This window comes from Salmo salar, chromosome ssa29 (genome assembly GCF_905237065.1).
Source record: "Salmo salar chromosome ssa29, Ssal_v3.1, whole genome shotgun sequence".
Classification (NCBI taxonomy): domain Eukaryota; kingdom Metazoa; phylum Chordata; class Actinopteri; order Salmoniformes; family Salmonidae; genus Salmo; species Salmo salar.
This window is the reverse complement of record NC_059470.1, coordinates 25,349,861-25,362,739: the sequence shown is the minus strand read 5'-3', so window position 1 is coordinate 25,362,739 and position 12,879 is coordinate 25,349,861. Positions and strand designations below refer to the sequence as shown.

At 44.7% G+C, this 12,879-nt stretch overlaps 1 protein-coding gene across 1 annotated transcript; it reads left to right on the top strand.

The window, feature by feature from the left end:
* Positions 1-10,588: 10,588 nt before the first annotated feature.
* On the top strand, positions 10,589-12,024 carry rrs1 (ribosome biogenesis regulator 1 homolog). Its single transcript, NM_001141397.2, is given in 1 exon segment — positions 10,589-12,024. A coding segment is annotated over 1 exon segment (1,062 nt). The 5' UTR covers positions 10,589-10,605; the 3' UTR covers positions 11,668-12,024.
* The last annotated feature ends 855 nt before the right edge of the window (positions 12,025-12,879 follow it).

Genomic DNA, 12,879 nt, shown 5'->3' with positions numbered 1-12,879 from the left:
TAAAAGCTTCACTGTCTTTGAGGAACTGTGTGAAGGTTTTGTCAGCGTGGGAGCCGTGTGTTTCTCCAACCCATAACTTCAAGATACGGTTAATCGCTAGCTCTTTATGGTTATTGGGGTTATACCCCAACAAAAATATATTTTCAGGAATAATCGTTTCATAAACGTTTAACAGCACATTTGTCGTTTGCCCATTTCTAATATATATATATATGTTTCTCATACAAACATGTAGGGCTAATATTAACCAGCCCTTGTGTAACATTTAAACTCTTCCCCCTTGTCTAAATACTCCGCCTTTACTTTTCAACTATTCCCCTTTGTGGTATCAGGCATAGTCTGTGTTCATTAGGCTCATTATCACCCTCATTATGCATCTATGAGCGAATTAGGAGAAGATCAATACCGGCCCTGGATTCCCATCACAGATAGCCCAGTAAAGGACCAGATCATTACCAGCGCTTCCAAGCGGCTTCAAAAGGGATTTTTGCAGGCCATACCCACTGGGTTATGATGGGGATGACACATTATAAAGATTTTGGCAAAGTTGATATTTCCGTTTCTGTGTATTCTGATTCTAGAAAAAGATGGTAACCCCAGGGCTGTTTGGAAGGATGGGATATTTACAGACACTTTTAGAACTACTGAGACCCAGTGAAGATTTGTCATGCTGTCAGATTTAGCAGCTTTATGAACTGGAGTAGGAAAGCTGAGGGGGATTTGTGACGAATGTGAACTAAAAGGGGGGCGTACTGTATATGAACTGAAGGAGGGTTGTGGAGTTGTGTGTCGCATATTAACTGCCAGTGGGGTGGTTGAAATAATAAACATATAAACAGAACCAGGGCCGTGGTTTTAACACATAAAGAGGTAGACGAGAAGTGGTATCATAACAACTGAGCTTGGAGAGGGATTTTATCTTACATCAACCGAACTTTGAACTTGTGGGGTAGAGCCAGTCCTAATGCGTTGTAGGGGCATTGACTGAGGTCTGTGGGTGTCCCTTCTATATGATGTCATCCAACTCAGCTCCCACAGTGTAGAGGAGCGGGCTGAGGGATGACCTCTGTTAACTGCTGTGATCCCAGCCAGTGACCAACTCTCTCTCCACTTCCAAGCCCCAGCATGGAGTCAATGGATAATACTGCAGTCCAATCACACACATACACTCAAGTATGTACACGCACGCACGCACGCACGCACGCACGCACGCACACACACACACACACACACACACACACACACACACAACTCGAAATGTTATCTCAAGGACTCTCCATTCCATGCTGTGTGTTTTCTAGGAACCAGGCCAGGTTTGGTGAGAGGCTGTCCACGGCCAGAGCAGCTTCTGTAGTGTTTACCGGCCCCACAGTACTTAAGGGAGACCCCAGCTGTTTGTCTCCCAGCACCTCCTACACACAACCACAACAGAACAGTGACACACCACTGTGACCGGGGCAGAGAGTGGTGTAATCCTCTCCGTTTACAATAAAGTTTCACCAACCAAACAGGGTCACCTTCAGTCCCTATTTGTCCTGTAATATGACATTATGCTTGAAGTCACAAGAGCTGGAACAATGTACCTTGAATCTGTGAAATGTATGGAAAGCTGTGTGCTTTCACAGAGAGAGGGTGGAATGTGTAGGAGGTGGTTTGTCTTCTCGCTACTCCCTTTCAGGGCGTGAGCTGTCGTGCTGGGATGAAAGTTGTTTGGAAGCAGCAGGTAGAGTCATGAGGTATTGACCAGAGTAAAATGAGGTCTCTGTTCACATCACACTAGATCAGTACAGGCCTTGACCTCAGCTGTCATAGAGCTAACGACTGGCTCCCTTCCGGAACAATCTGCTCATTGACTTAAGTCAAAGATGCATTTAGAATCATGGTCTAAGGAATTTTGGTCTGATATTGATAACAGCGCCACTAAATCAGTCTGCCATGCAGCCCCAAGCCACTGAAGTGATTCGTTTTTTTTGTTGCTCTAATTCTCCTGAGAGCCATCCAAGGAGTGGATTTACAGAGTGACGCTACTGTACTGTTTACTTCTATTTATGAAGGTGAGGTGCAGAGCACTGCGATGGATTGGGAGCTTTTCTGTATGTTGACCTTGCAGGCCGAGGGAATAGGAGAGTTAAGCTCGCAGTGCGTCTTCACTTCCCTCTTACCCATGACCCACCATGATGCGTCCTCCATCACTGACTTTCATCCACTATCTGTTTGTATTGACAGCAACGTCAGACCAGTAGCTAGGAGACCTGACTGGCCCCAGCATAAACAGACTGACAACCAGGCTGGCAAAGCAGACGAGAAAAGTCAGCTCACCTTACTTTCAGAGACATTTCGAGAAAGTCAACTCCTGAAGGACTGCTGGTTTACCTTCTTTTCAATTTAATTCAATTCACGTGGCTTTATTGGCATGGGAAACATATGTTAACATTGCCAAAGCAAGTGAAGTAGATAATATACAAAAGTGAAATAAACAATAAAAATGAACAGTAAACATTACACTCACAGAAGTTCCAAAATAATAAAGACATTACAAATGTCATTTTATGAATACATACAGTGTTGTAACGATGTGCAAATGGTTAAAGTACAAAAGGGAAAATAAATAAAAATAAATATGGGTTGTATTTACAATGGTGTTTGTTCTTCACTGGTTGCCCCTTTCTTGTGGCAACAGGTCAAAAATATTGCCCCTGTGATGGCACACTGTGGTATTTCACCCAGTAGATATGGAAGTTAATCAAAATAGGGTTCGTTTCAAATTCTTTGAGGATCTGTGTAATCTGAGGGAAATATGTGCCTCTAATACGGTCATTCATTTAGCAGGAAGTTAGGAGGTACACCTCAGTTTCCACCTCATTTTGTGGGCAGTGTGCACATAGCCTGTCTTCTCTTGAGAGCCAGGTCTGCCTACGGCGACCTTCCTCAATAGCAAGGCTATGCTCACTGAGTCTGTACATAGTCAAAGCTTTCCTTAGTTTGGGTCAGTCACAGTGGTCAGGTATTCTGCCACTGTGTACTCTCTGTTTAGGGCCAAATAGCATTCTAGTTTGCTCTGTTTTTTTGTTAATTCTTTCTAATGTGTCAAGTAATTATCTTTTGTTCTCTCACGGTTTGGTTAGGTCTAATTGTGTTGCTGTCCTTTCTCTTAATATCTATCTAATTAATACCTGAGAAACCAACTGTGTGGACTGGACTCCCTAGCCAATCACTAGTCCTCCAGGACTTTTACTCTCCAGCTGGTGGCTTCTCTCAGGGACTGTTCACTTCTCTCAGGGACTGTTCTACTTCTCTCAGGGACTGTTCTACTTCTCTCAGGGACTGTTCTACTTCTCTCAGGGACTGTTCTACTTCTCTCAGGGACTGTTCTACTTCTCTCAGGGACTGTTCTACTTCTCTCAGGGACTGTTCTACTTCTCTCAGGGACTGTTCTACTTCTCTCAGGGACTGTTCTACTTCTCTCAGGGACTGTTCTACTTCTCTCAGGGACTGTTCTACTTCTCTCAGGGACTGTTCTACTTCTCTCGGGGACGGTTCTACTTCTCTCGGGGACGGTTCTACTTCTCTCGGGGACGGTTCTACTTCTCTCGGGGACGGTTCTACTTCTCTCGGGGACGGTTCTACTTCTCTCGGGGACGGTTCTACTTCTCTCAGGGACTGTTCTACTTCTCTCTCCCTCCTCTTCTCTTCAGGTGACATAGAAGTGTAAAGCAGCAGGCTAATTTAAACTAAATGCATGCTCTTCAACCGATCGCTGCCCGCACGTGACTGCCCGTCCAGCATCACTACTCTGGACGGTTCTGACTTAGAATATGAGGACAACTACAAATACCTAGGTGTCTGGTTAGACTGTAAACTCTCCTCCCAGACTCCCATTAAACATCTCCAATCCAAAATGAAATCTAGAATCGGCTTCCTATTTCGCAACAAAGCCTCCTTCACTCATGCTGCCAACATACCCTCGTAAAATTGACCATCCTACCGATCCTCGACTTCGGCGATGTCATTTACAAAATAGCCTCCAACACTCTACTCAACAAATTGGATGCAGTCTATCACAGTGCCATCCATTTTGTCACCAAAACCCCATATACTACCCACCACTGCGACCTGTACACTCTCGTTGGCTGGCCCTCGCTTCATACTCGTCACCAAACCCACTGGCTCTAGGTCATCTACAAGTCTTTGCTAGGTAAAGCCCCGCCTTATCTCAGCTCACTGGTCACCATAGCAGCACCCACCCGTAGCACGCGTTCCAGCAGGTATATCTCACTGGTCACCCCCAAAGCCAATTCGTCCTTTGGCCGCCTCTCCTTCCAGTTCTCTGCTGCCAATGACTGGAACGAACTGCAAAAATCACTGAAGCTGGAAGCTCATATCTCCCTCACTAGCTTTAAGCACCAGCTGTCAGACCAGCTCACAGATCACTGCACCTGTACATAGCTCATCTGTAAATAGCCCATCCAATCTACCTCATCCCCATACTGTATTTATTTATTTATTTATCTTGCTCCTTTGCACCCCAGTATCTCTACTTGCACATTCATCTTCTGCACATTCTACCATTCCAGTGTTTAATTGCTATATTGTAATTACTTCGCCACCATGGCCTATTTATTGCCTTATCTCTCTTATCCTACCTCAATGTCACATGCTGTATATAGATTTTTCAACTGTATTATTGACTGTATGTTTGTTTATTCCATATGTAACTCTGTGTTGTTGTATGTGTCTCACTGCTTTGCTTTATCTTGGCCAGGTCGCAGTTGTAAATGAGAACTTGTTCTCAACTTGCCTACCTGGTTAAATAAAGGTGAAAAAAGAGAAGGAAAAAAAATGTGGGCGTGCTCTTTAGACTACACCTATCTGACATCCATGTTTCTGTTGTGAGTAATATATCATGATGGCTGAAGGCTCCTGCAAGGTGCAGCCACTCATAAGACGTTTAGGTGAGAGACTGAGGAAGGCACTGTAGGCAACACATGGCAGTCTGAGCCTTAGGGGGTACTGCATAAGCCAGCACACACGACACTGATCCTCAACAGTGATGCTCATACATTTTTATTTTATTTCACCTTTATTTAACCAGGTAGGCAAGTTGAGAACAAGTTCTCAGTTCCAATTGCGACCTGGCCAAGATAAAGCATAGCAATTCGACACATACAACAGAGTTACACATGGAATAAACAAACATACAGTCAATAATACAGTAGAAAAATAAGTCTATATACAATGTGAGCAAATGAGGTGAGATAAAGGAGGTAAAGGCAAAAAAAGGCCATGGTGGCAAAGTAAATACAATATAGCAAGTAAAACACTGGAATAGTAGATTTGCAGTGGAAGAAAGTGAAAAGTAAAAATAGAAATAATGGGGTAGAAAAGAGCAAAATAAATAAATACATACAGTAGGGGAAGAGGTAGTTGTTTGGGCTAAATTATAGATGGGCTACGTACAGGTGCAGTGATCTGTGAGCTGCTCTGACAGCTGGTGCTTAAAGCTAGTGAGGGAGATAAGTGTTTCCAGTTTCAGAGATTTTTGTAGTTCGTTCCAGTCATTGGCAGCAGAGAACTGGAAGGAGAGGCGGCCAAATGAGGAATTGGCTTTGGGGGTGACCAGAGAGATATACCTGCTGGAGCGCATGCTACAGGTGGGTGCTGCTATGGTGACCAGTGAGCTGAGATAAGGGGGGACTTTACCTAGCAGGGTCTTGTAGATAACCTGGAGCCAGTGGGTTTGGCGACGAGTATGAAGCGAGGGCCGGTAGTTGAGGATCGGTAGGATGGTCAGTTTTACGAGGGTATGTTTGGCAGCATGAGTGAAGGATGCTTTGTTGTGAAATAGGAAGCCAATTCTAGATTTAACTTTGGATTGGAGATGTTTGATGTGAGTCTGGAAGGAGAGTTTACAGTCTAACCAGACACCTAGGTATTTGTAGTTGTCCACATATTCTAAGTCAGAACCGTCCAGAGTAGTGATGCTGGACAGGCGGACAGGTACGGGCAGTGATCGATTGAATAGCATGCATTTAGTTTTACTTGTATTTAAGAGCAGTTGGAGGCCACGGAAGGAGAGTTGTATGGCATTGAAGCTCGTCTGGAGGGTTGTTAACACAGTGTCCAAAGAAGGGCCAGAAGTATACAGAATGGTGTCGTCTGCGTAGAGGTGGATCAGAGACTCACCAGCAGCAAGAGCGACATCATTGATGTATACAGAGAAAAGAGTCGGCCCAAGAATTGAACCCTGTGGCACCCCAATAGAGACTACCAGAGGCCTGGACAACAGGCCATCCGATTTGACACATTGAACTCTATCAGAGAAGTAGTTGATGAACCAGGCGAGGCAATCATTTGAGAAACCAAGGCTATTGAGTCTGCCAATGAGGATGTGGTGATTGACAGAGTCGAAAGCCTTGGCCAGGTCAATGAATACAGCTGCACAGTATTGTTTCTTATCGATGGCGGTTACGATATCATTTAGGACCTTGAGCGTGGCTGAGGTGCACCCATGACCAGCTCTGAAACCAGATTGCATAGTGGAGAAGGTGCGGTGGGATTCGAAATGGTCGGTGATCTGTTTGTTAACTTGGCTTTCAAAGACCTTAGAAAGGTAGGGTAGGATAGATATAGATCTGTAACAGTTTGGGTCTAGAGTGTCCCCCCCTTTGAAGAGGAGGATGACCGCAGCTGCTTTCCAATCTTTGGGAATCTCAGACGACACAAAAGAGAGGTTGAACAGGCTAGTAATAGGGGTTGCAACAATTTCGGCAGATAATTTTAGAAAGGGTCCAGATTGTCTAGCCCGGCTGATTTGTAGGGGTCCAGCTTTTGCAACTCTTTCAGAACATCAGCTGTCTGGATTTGGGAGAAGGAGAAATGGGGAAGGCTTGGGCGAGTAGCTGTGGGGGGTGCAGTGCTGTTGACCGCGGTAGGGGTAGCCAGGTGGAAAGCATGGCCAGCAGTAGAAAAATGCTTATTGAAATTCTCAATTATAGTGGATTAATCAGTGGTGACAGAGTTTCCTATCCTCAGTGCAGTGGGCAGCTGGGAGGAGGTGTTCTTATTCTCCATGGACTTTACAGTGTCCCAGAACTTTCCCAGAACTTACATGCAACGCTATATCTGACAAAACTTGCACACACCAGTCCACTTTTTATTTGCACATGATTTTTGTATTTAATGATGCTGGTTTACATCAACTAGTGAATAATCAATATGAACATCCACGTTTTCTATTTCCATCTTATTTACCTATATTATTCGCTCTTCAAAATAAAAAAATAACTGTCTCAAACACCCTGTGGAGCACCCTGTGGTAATTACAGAGCACTCTGTAGTAATTACAGAGAAACCTGTGGTAATTACAGAGCACCCTGTGGTAATTACAGAGCACTCTGTAGTAATTACAGAGCACCCTGTGGTAATTACAGAGCATTCTGTAGTAATTACAGAGAAACCTGTGGTAATTACAGAGCACCCTGTGGTAATTACAGAGCACTCTGTAGTAATTACAGAGAAACCTGTGGTAATTACAGAGCACCCTGTGGTAATTACAGAGCACCCTGTAGTAATTACAGAGCACCCTGTAGTAATTACAGAGAACCCTGTGGTAATTACAGAGCACCCTGTGGAGCGCTCTGTGTTAATTACAGAGCACCCTGTGGTAATTACAGAGCACCCTGTGGTAATTACAGAGCACCCTGTGGTAATTACAGAGCACCCTGAGGTAATTACAGAGCACCCTGTGATAATTACAGAGCACCCTGTGGTAATTACAGAGCACCCTGTGGTAATTACAGAGCACCCTGAGATAATTACAGAGCACCCTGCGGTTATTACAGAGCACCCTGTGGTAAATACAGAGCACCCTGTGGTAAATACAGAGCACCCTGTGATAATTACAGTTCACACGGTAGTAATTACAGAGCACCCTGAGGTAATTACAGAGCACCCTGTGGTAATTACAGAGCACCCTGTAGTAATTACAGCGCACCCTGTGGTAATTACAGCGCACCCTGAGGTAATTACAGCGCACCCTGTGGTAATTACAGTGCACCCTGTGGTAATTACAGTGCACCCTGAGGTAATTACAGTGCACCCTGAGGTAATTACAGTGCACCCTGAGGTAATTACAGAGCACCCTGAGGTAATTACAGAGCACCCTGTGGTAATTACAGAGCACCCTGTGGTAATTACAGTGCACCCTGAGGTAATTACAGTGCACCCTGAGGTAATTACAGAGCACCCTGAGGTAATTACAGAGCACCCTGTGGTAATTACAGAGCACCCTGTAGTAATTACAGCGCACCCTGTGGTAATTACAGCGCACCCTGAGGTAATTACAGCGCACCCTGTGGTAATTACAGAGCACCCTGTAGTAATTACAAAGCACCCTGTGGAGCGCTCTGTGGTAAATACAGAGCATCCTGTGTTAATTATAGTGCACCCTGTGGTAATTACAGAGCACCCTGAGGTAATTACAGTGCACCCTGAGGTAATTACAGTGCACCCTGAGGTAATTACAGTGCACCATGAGGTAATTACAGCGCAGCCTGTAGTAATTACAGAGCACCCTGAGGTAATTACAGAGCACCCTGTGGTAATTACAGAACACCCTGTGGTAATTACAGTGCACCCTGAGGTAATTACAGTGCACCCTGAGGTAATTACAGAGCACCCTGCGGCAATTACAGAGCACCCTGAGGTAATTACAGTGCACCCTGTGGGTAATTACAGAGCACCCTCTTGTAATTACAGAGCACCCTTTGTTAATTACAGTGCACCCTGAGGTAAATACAGAGCACCCTGAGATATTACAATGCATGGTAGTAATTACAGAGCACCCTGCAGTAATTACAGAGCACCCTGAGATAATTACAGAGCACCCTGTGGTATTTACAGTGCACCCTGCGGTAATTACAGTGCACCCTGCGGTAATTACAGTGCACCCTGAGGTAATTACAGAGCACCCTGTGGTAATTACAGACCACCCTGTGGTAATTACAGAGCACCCTGTAGTAATTACAAAGCACCCTGTGGAGCGCTCTGTGGTAAATACAGAGCATCCTGTGTTAATTATAGTGCACCCTGTGGTAATTACAGAGCACCCTGAGGTAATTACAGTGCACCCTGAGGTAATTACAGTGCACCCTGAGGTAATTACAGTGCACCATGAGGTAATTACAGCGCAGCCTGTAGTAATTACAGAGCACCCTGAGGTAATTACAGAGCACCCTGTGGTAATTACAGAACACCCTGTGGTAATTACAGTGCACCCTGAGGTAATTACAGAGCACCCTGCGGCAATTACAGAGCACCCTGAGGTAATTACAGAGCACCCTGTGGAGCACCCTTTGTTAATTACAGAGCACCCTCTTGTAAATACAGAGCACCCTTTGTTAATTACAGTGCACCCTGTGGTAAATACAGAGCACCCTGTGATAATTACAATGCATACGGTAGTAATTACAGAGCACCCTGCAGTAATTACAGTGCACCCTGCGGTAATTATAGAGCACCCTGTGGTAATTATAGTGCACCCTGCGGTAATTACAGTGCACCCTGCGGTAATTACAGTGCACCCTGAGGTAATTATAGAGCACCCTGTGGTAATTACAGAGCACCCTGTGGTAATTACAGTGCCCCCTGCAGTAATTACAGTGCACCCTGTGGTAATCTATACAAATCACTATATTGTATATAATGATACCAGGGGCTGACATGTTGTTTGAATTACAAATGAATCCACTATACAATTATTTTAGAGAGAGAGAGAGAGAGAGAGAGAGAGAGTGTGTGTGTAGCCACTTTAGCGCCTCATTAAGATTCCCCTCCTCACACTACCTGCAGTACATATTGCAGTTTCACTGGTAGGCTCATTTCCATAGCTGTCAGAACCTTGGCTCTCAGGGTGAGTCTCACACTGTATATAATTAGTGGGGTCCAAAAACATTTTGAAAATAGCATGTGGGGGGCAACACAATCAGTCTGTATGTATAGAGGTTGATAAAGTCTTGATAAAGTCTTGATAAATATCAACAGGTACAACTTGATAAAATGTAATAGATATAACGGCTCAACATTGTTACCTCTGTTCGTCCCTCTATTCTCTCTGCTCCTTCCACAGAAGACCGCTGTAAGATTGGGTATTCATGTGGAACATCACAGCCAAGCTCTCTGAAAAGAGACAGTCTTATTGAGCATCAGCTATTCTGCCAAAAAAAAACAATACACAGACCCTGAAAAGAAAGGGACAGTGAGTTGGTTGTGCCATGCTTTAGTTTAGAGATCTCAAGAGACATCAGGTATGCATTAAATAATATTCTACTTTGATAGTGATAGAATCAAGTAATATAACTCAACTATTCACTTTGTTCAAGTGAAAGGCTGTATTTAAAAAAATAATAATCATGTTTTGTTGTTGCCATGACTCAAGTAAGACAATGGCACCACCTAGTGGACACAAGTGGGGAAAAATAAATCAGAATGGGGAAATTTGAACCCGGAAATAAATGAATAACCTTTTCACGTGACCTGAAACACACGTGGGACCAGTTCTTTAGTATACCTCAGTGCGTGGGACCGACATGCTTTCACAAATTCAAAATGGCTGCGTGCAGTATAGAAGACTTGCTTGCTAAAGCTGAACAAGATGAGGCTGAAAAACTCAAAAGTATCACCGTTCAGAAAGAACTGGACCTCGAGTTTGACATCGGAAACTTGCTCGCATACGACAAGAACCGTATTGACATTCGACAGTTTCGTGAACAGAAGAAAGAGGATTTCCTGCGTTCGCTAGCTCGTGACAACACGCAGCTCCTGGTCAACGAGATATGGAAGCATCCCACTGAGAGAGTTGAGGAGGTAATCGTAGTCAAACTACCCGAGCCGACCACTTCACTGCCGAGAGAGAAGCCCCCACCAAAGCCCAGGCCTCCAACCAAATGGGAGGAATTCGCCAAACTGAAGGGGATCCAAAAGAAGAAGAAAACGAACCTGGTATGGGACGATGTTGCCAAAGAGTGGAAGCGGCGTTGGGGCTACAAGCGTGTCAATGATGGCACAAAAGAGTGGCTGATTGAGGTTCCCGAAACGGCAGACCCCAACGAGGACCAATTCGCCAAACGCAACAAAGCAAAGAAGGAGAAGGTGGCAAAGAACGAGCTTCATCGCCTGAGGAACATAGCCAGGGCACAGAAAATCAAAGTACCAGGTGTTGGACTCACACCGACCGCCCAGCAATCCAAAACTGACCTGGTTAGGGCTGTCAATGTGGCCAAGTCATCCACCGCTTCCGCAGGTAAATTCCAAGACCGCTTACCTAAGGAGAAAGCTCCCAGAAACACCGGGAAGAAGAGGAAATTCCAGCCGGTCATTGGTAACTTTTCCAATGAAAAGCAGAGGCAGCTGGATCTGCTGAAAGTGATGGACAGTAAGAAACCTCGTCTGGACGTCAACAAAGCTGTAAACAAACAAATGCGAGAGGATGACCGAGAGGAGTCTGCAGCGAAATTTAAGAAGGGGGGAAAGAAGGGACGCAAGGGTGGTAACTTCTCTGGAAAAGGAAAGGGTGGTGGTGGGAAGGGCAAAGGTAAAGGAAGAGCAGGGGGTAAGGGCCAAGGACCACCTAGTGGTAAAAAAGGAGCTGTGAAACCAGGGAAGCGCTAAGGAGGACCGTTTGGAACTTTGCATGTCATACATCATAAGTGCCTTATCTCAGATGTATCGGACTGCACAATATGAACTGACTACTTCATTATGTCTCCCACCTGCACTGTCATATTGCTGGGAGCGATTCCTGTTTTGTTTCCCCTTTATGCAGGTCAGGTGTAATAGGAGTGTAAGAGGGGAGGGGTCTTCTGTCCCATCATGCAAATTTCTAAATGGCTCACCCATGATGTTGTGTGAAATGGAATACGGTCTTTATTTACCTCATCAGTCCTCAATTTGTTATAGATTTGTCAATGCAATGTACAACTTTTGGGTACAGGGTTATGTTTGATATTTCAAATTAAAATCAACTTCAAAAATATGCTGTGTTTAAGATTTCCTAAGAGTGCATTGTTACTGAACACAATAGCAAGTGCACACATTCCATGTGATGGTTACAGTAGGGCTGCCACTGGTCTGTAAACAACAAAACAAATATTTTAGGGTCACTTTAAAGGATATGGGTCAACCAAGAAAAACCTGTCTCTGAAGGCTGCTATTTCTCTTTTTGTCCTCCACTGGATATTGGTCAATCATTATGTAGATTTTTTCACTGCACGTGTATGACAGACTGGATGAGTGCAACACTTGGGGGCAGAGAGGAGAGGGAGGGGTGAACATGACTCTCCTTCATTATGTTCCTGTAGAAAAGTGCTTAGGAATCCACAATTGTGGCTGCATGTCAGTATGAATGTGCTGTCGTAGTAGGCTGCCTCTCAGTTCCATCAGTCCATAAGGGCCAGATGGAATTGACTGAGGCCTGCCCAGAAATGATGCAAAATATTAACGAATACAATTGTACTGAATACAGACAATGCTGTAAAGTAGTTAATTGATAGGAAAATGTTTCCTGGAATCAGATTAAGCCTATTCCTACACTAAAAAGTGTTTGAATATACATTTAGGCACGAGTGGACAGTTTTATTTAAACTAGGCAAGTCGGTAAAGAAATGCTTATCTAAAATGACGGCCAAACCCTAACCCGGACGACACTGCGCCGCCTTATGGGACTCCCAATCACGGCCAGTTGTGATAGTCTGGAATCGAACCAGGGTCTGTAGTGATGCCTCTAGCATTGCGATGCAGTGCCTTAGACCGCTGTGCCACTCGGGAGCCCAAAAGTTCATGGACTGGGAAACTGACTGGGAAACTGACCCTGTAAATAGTGTC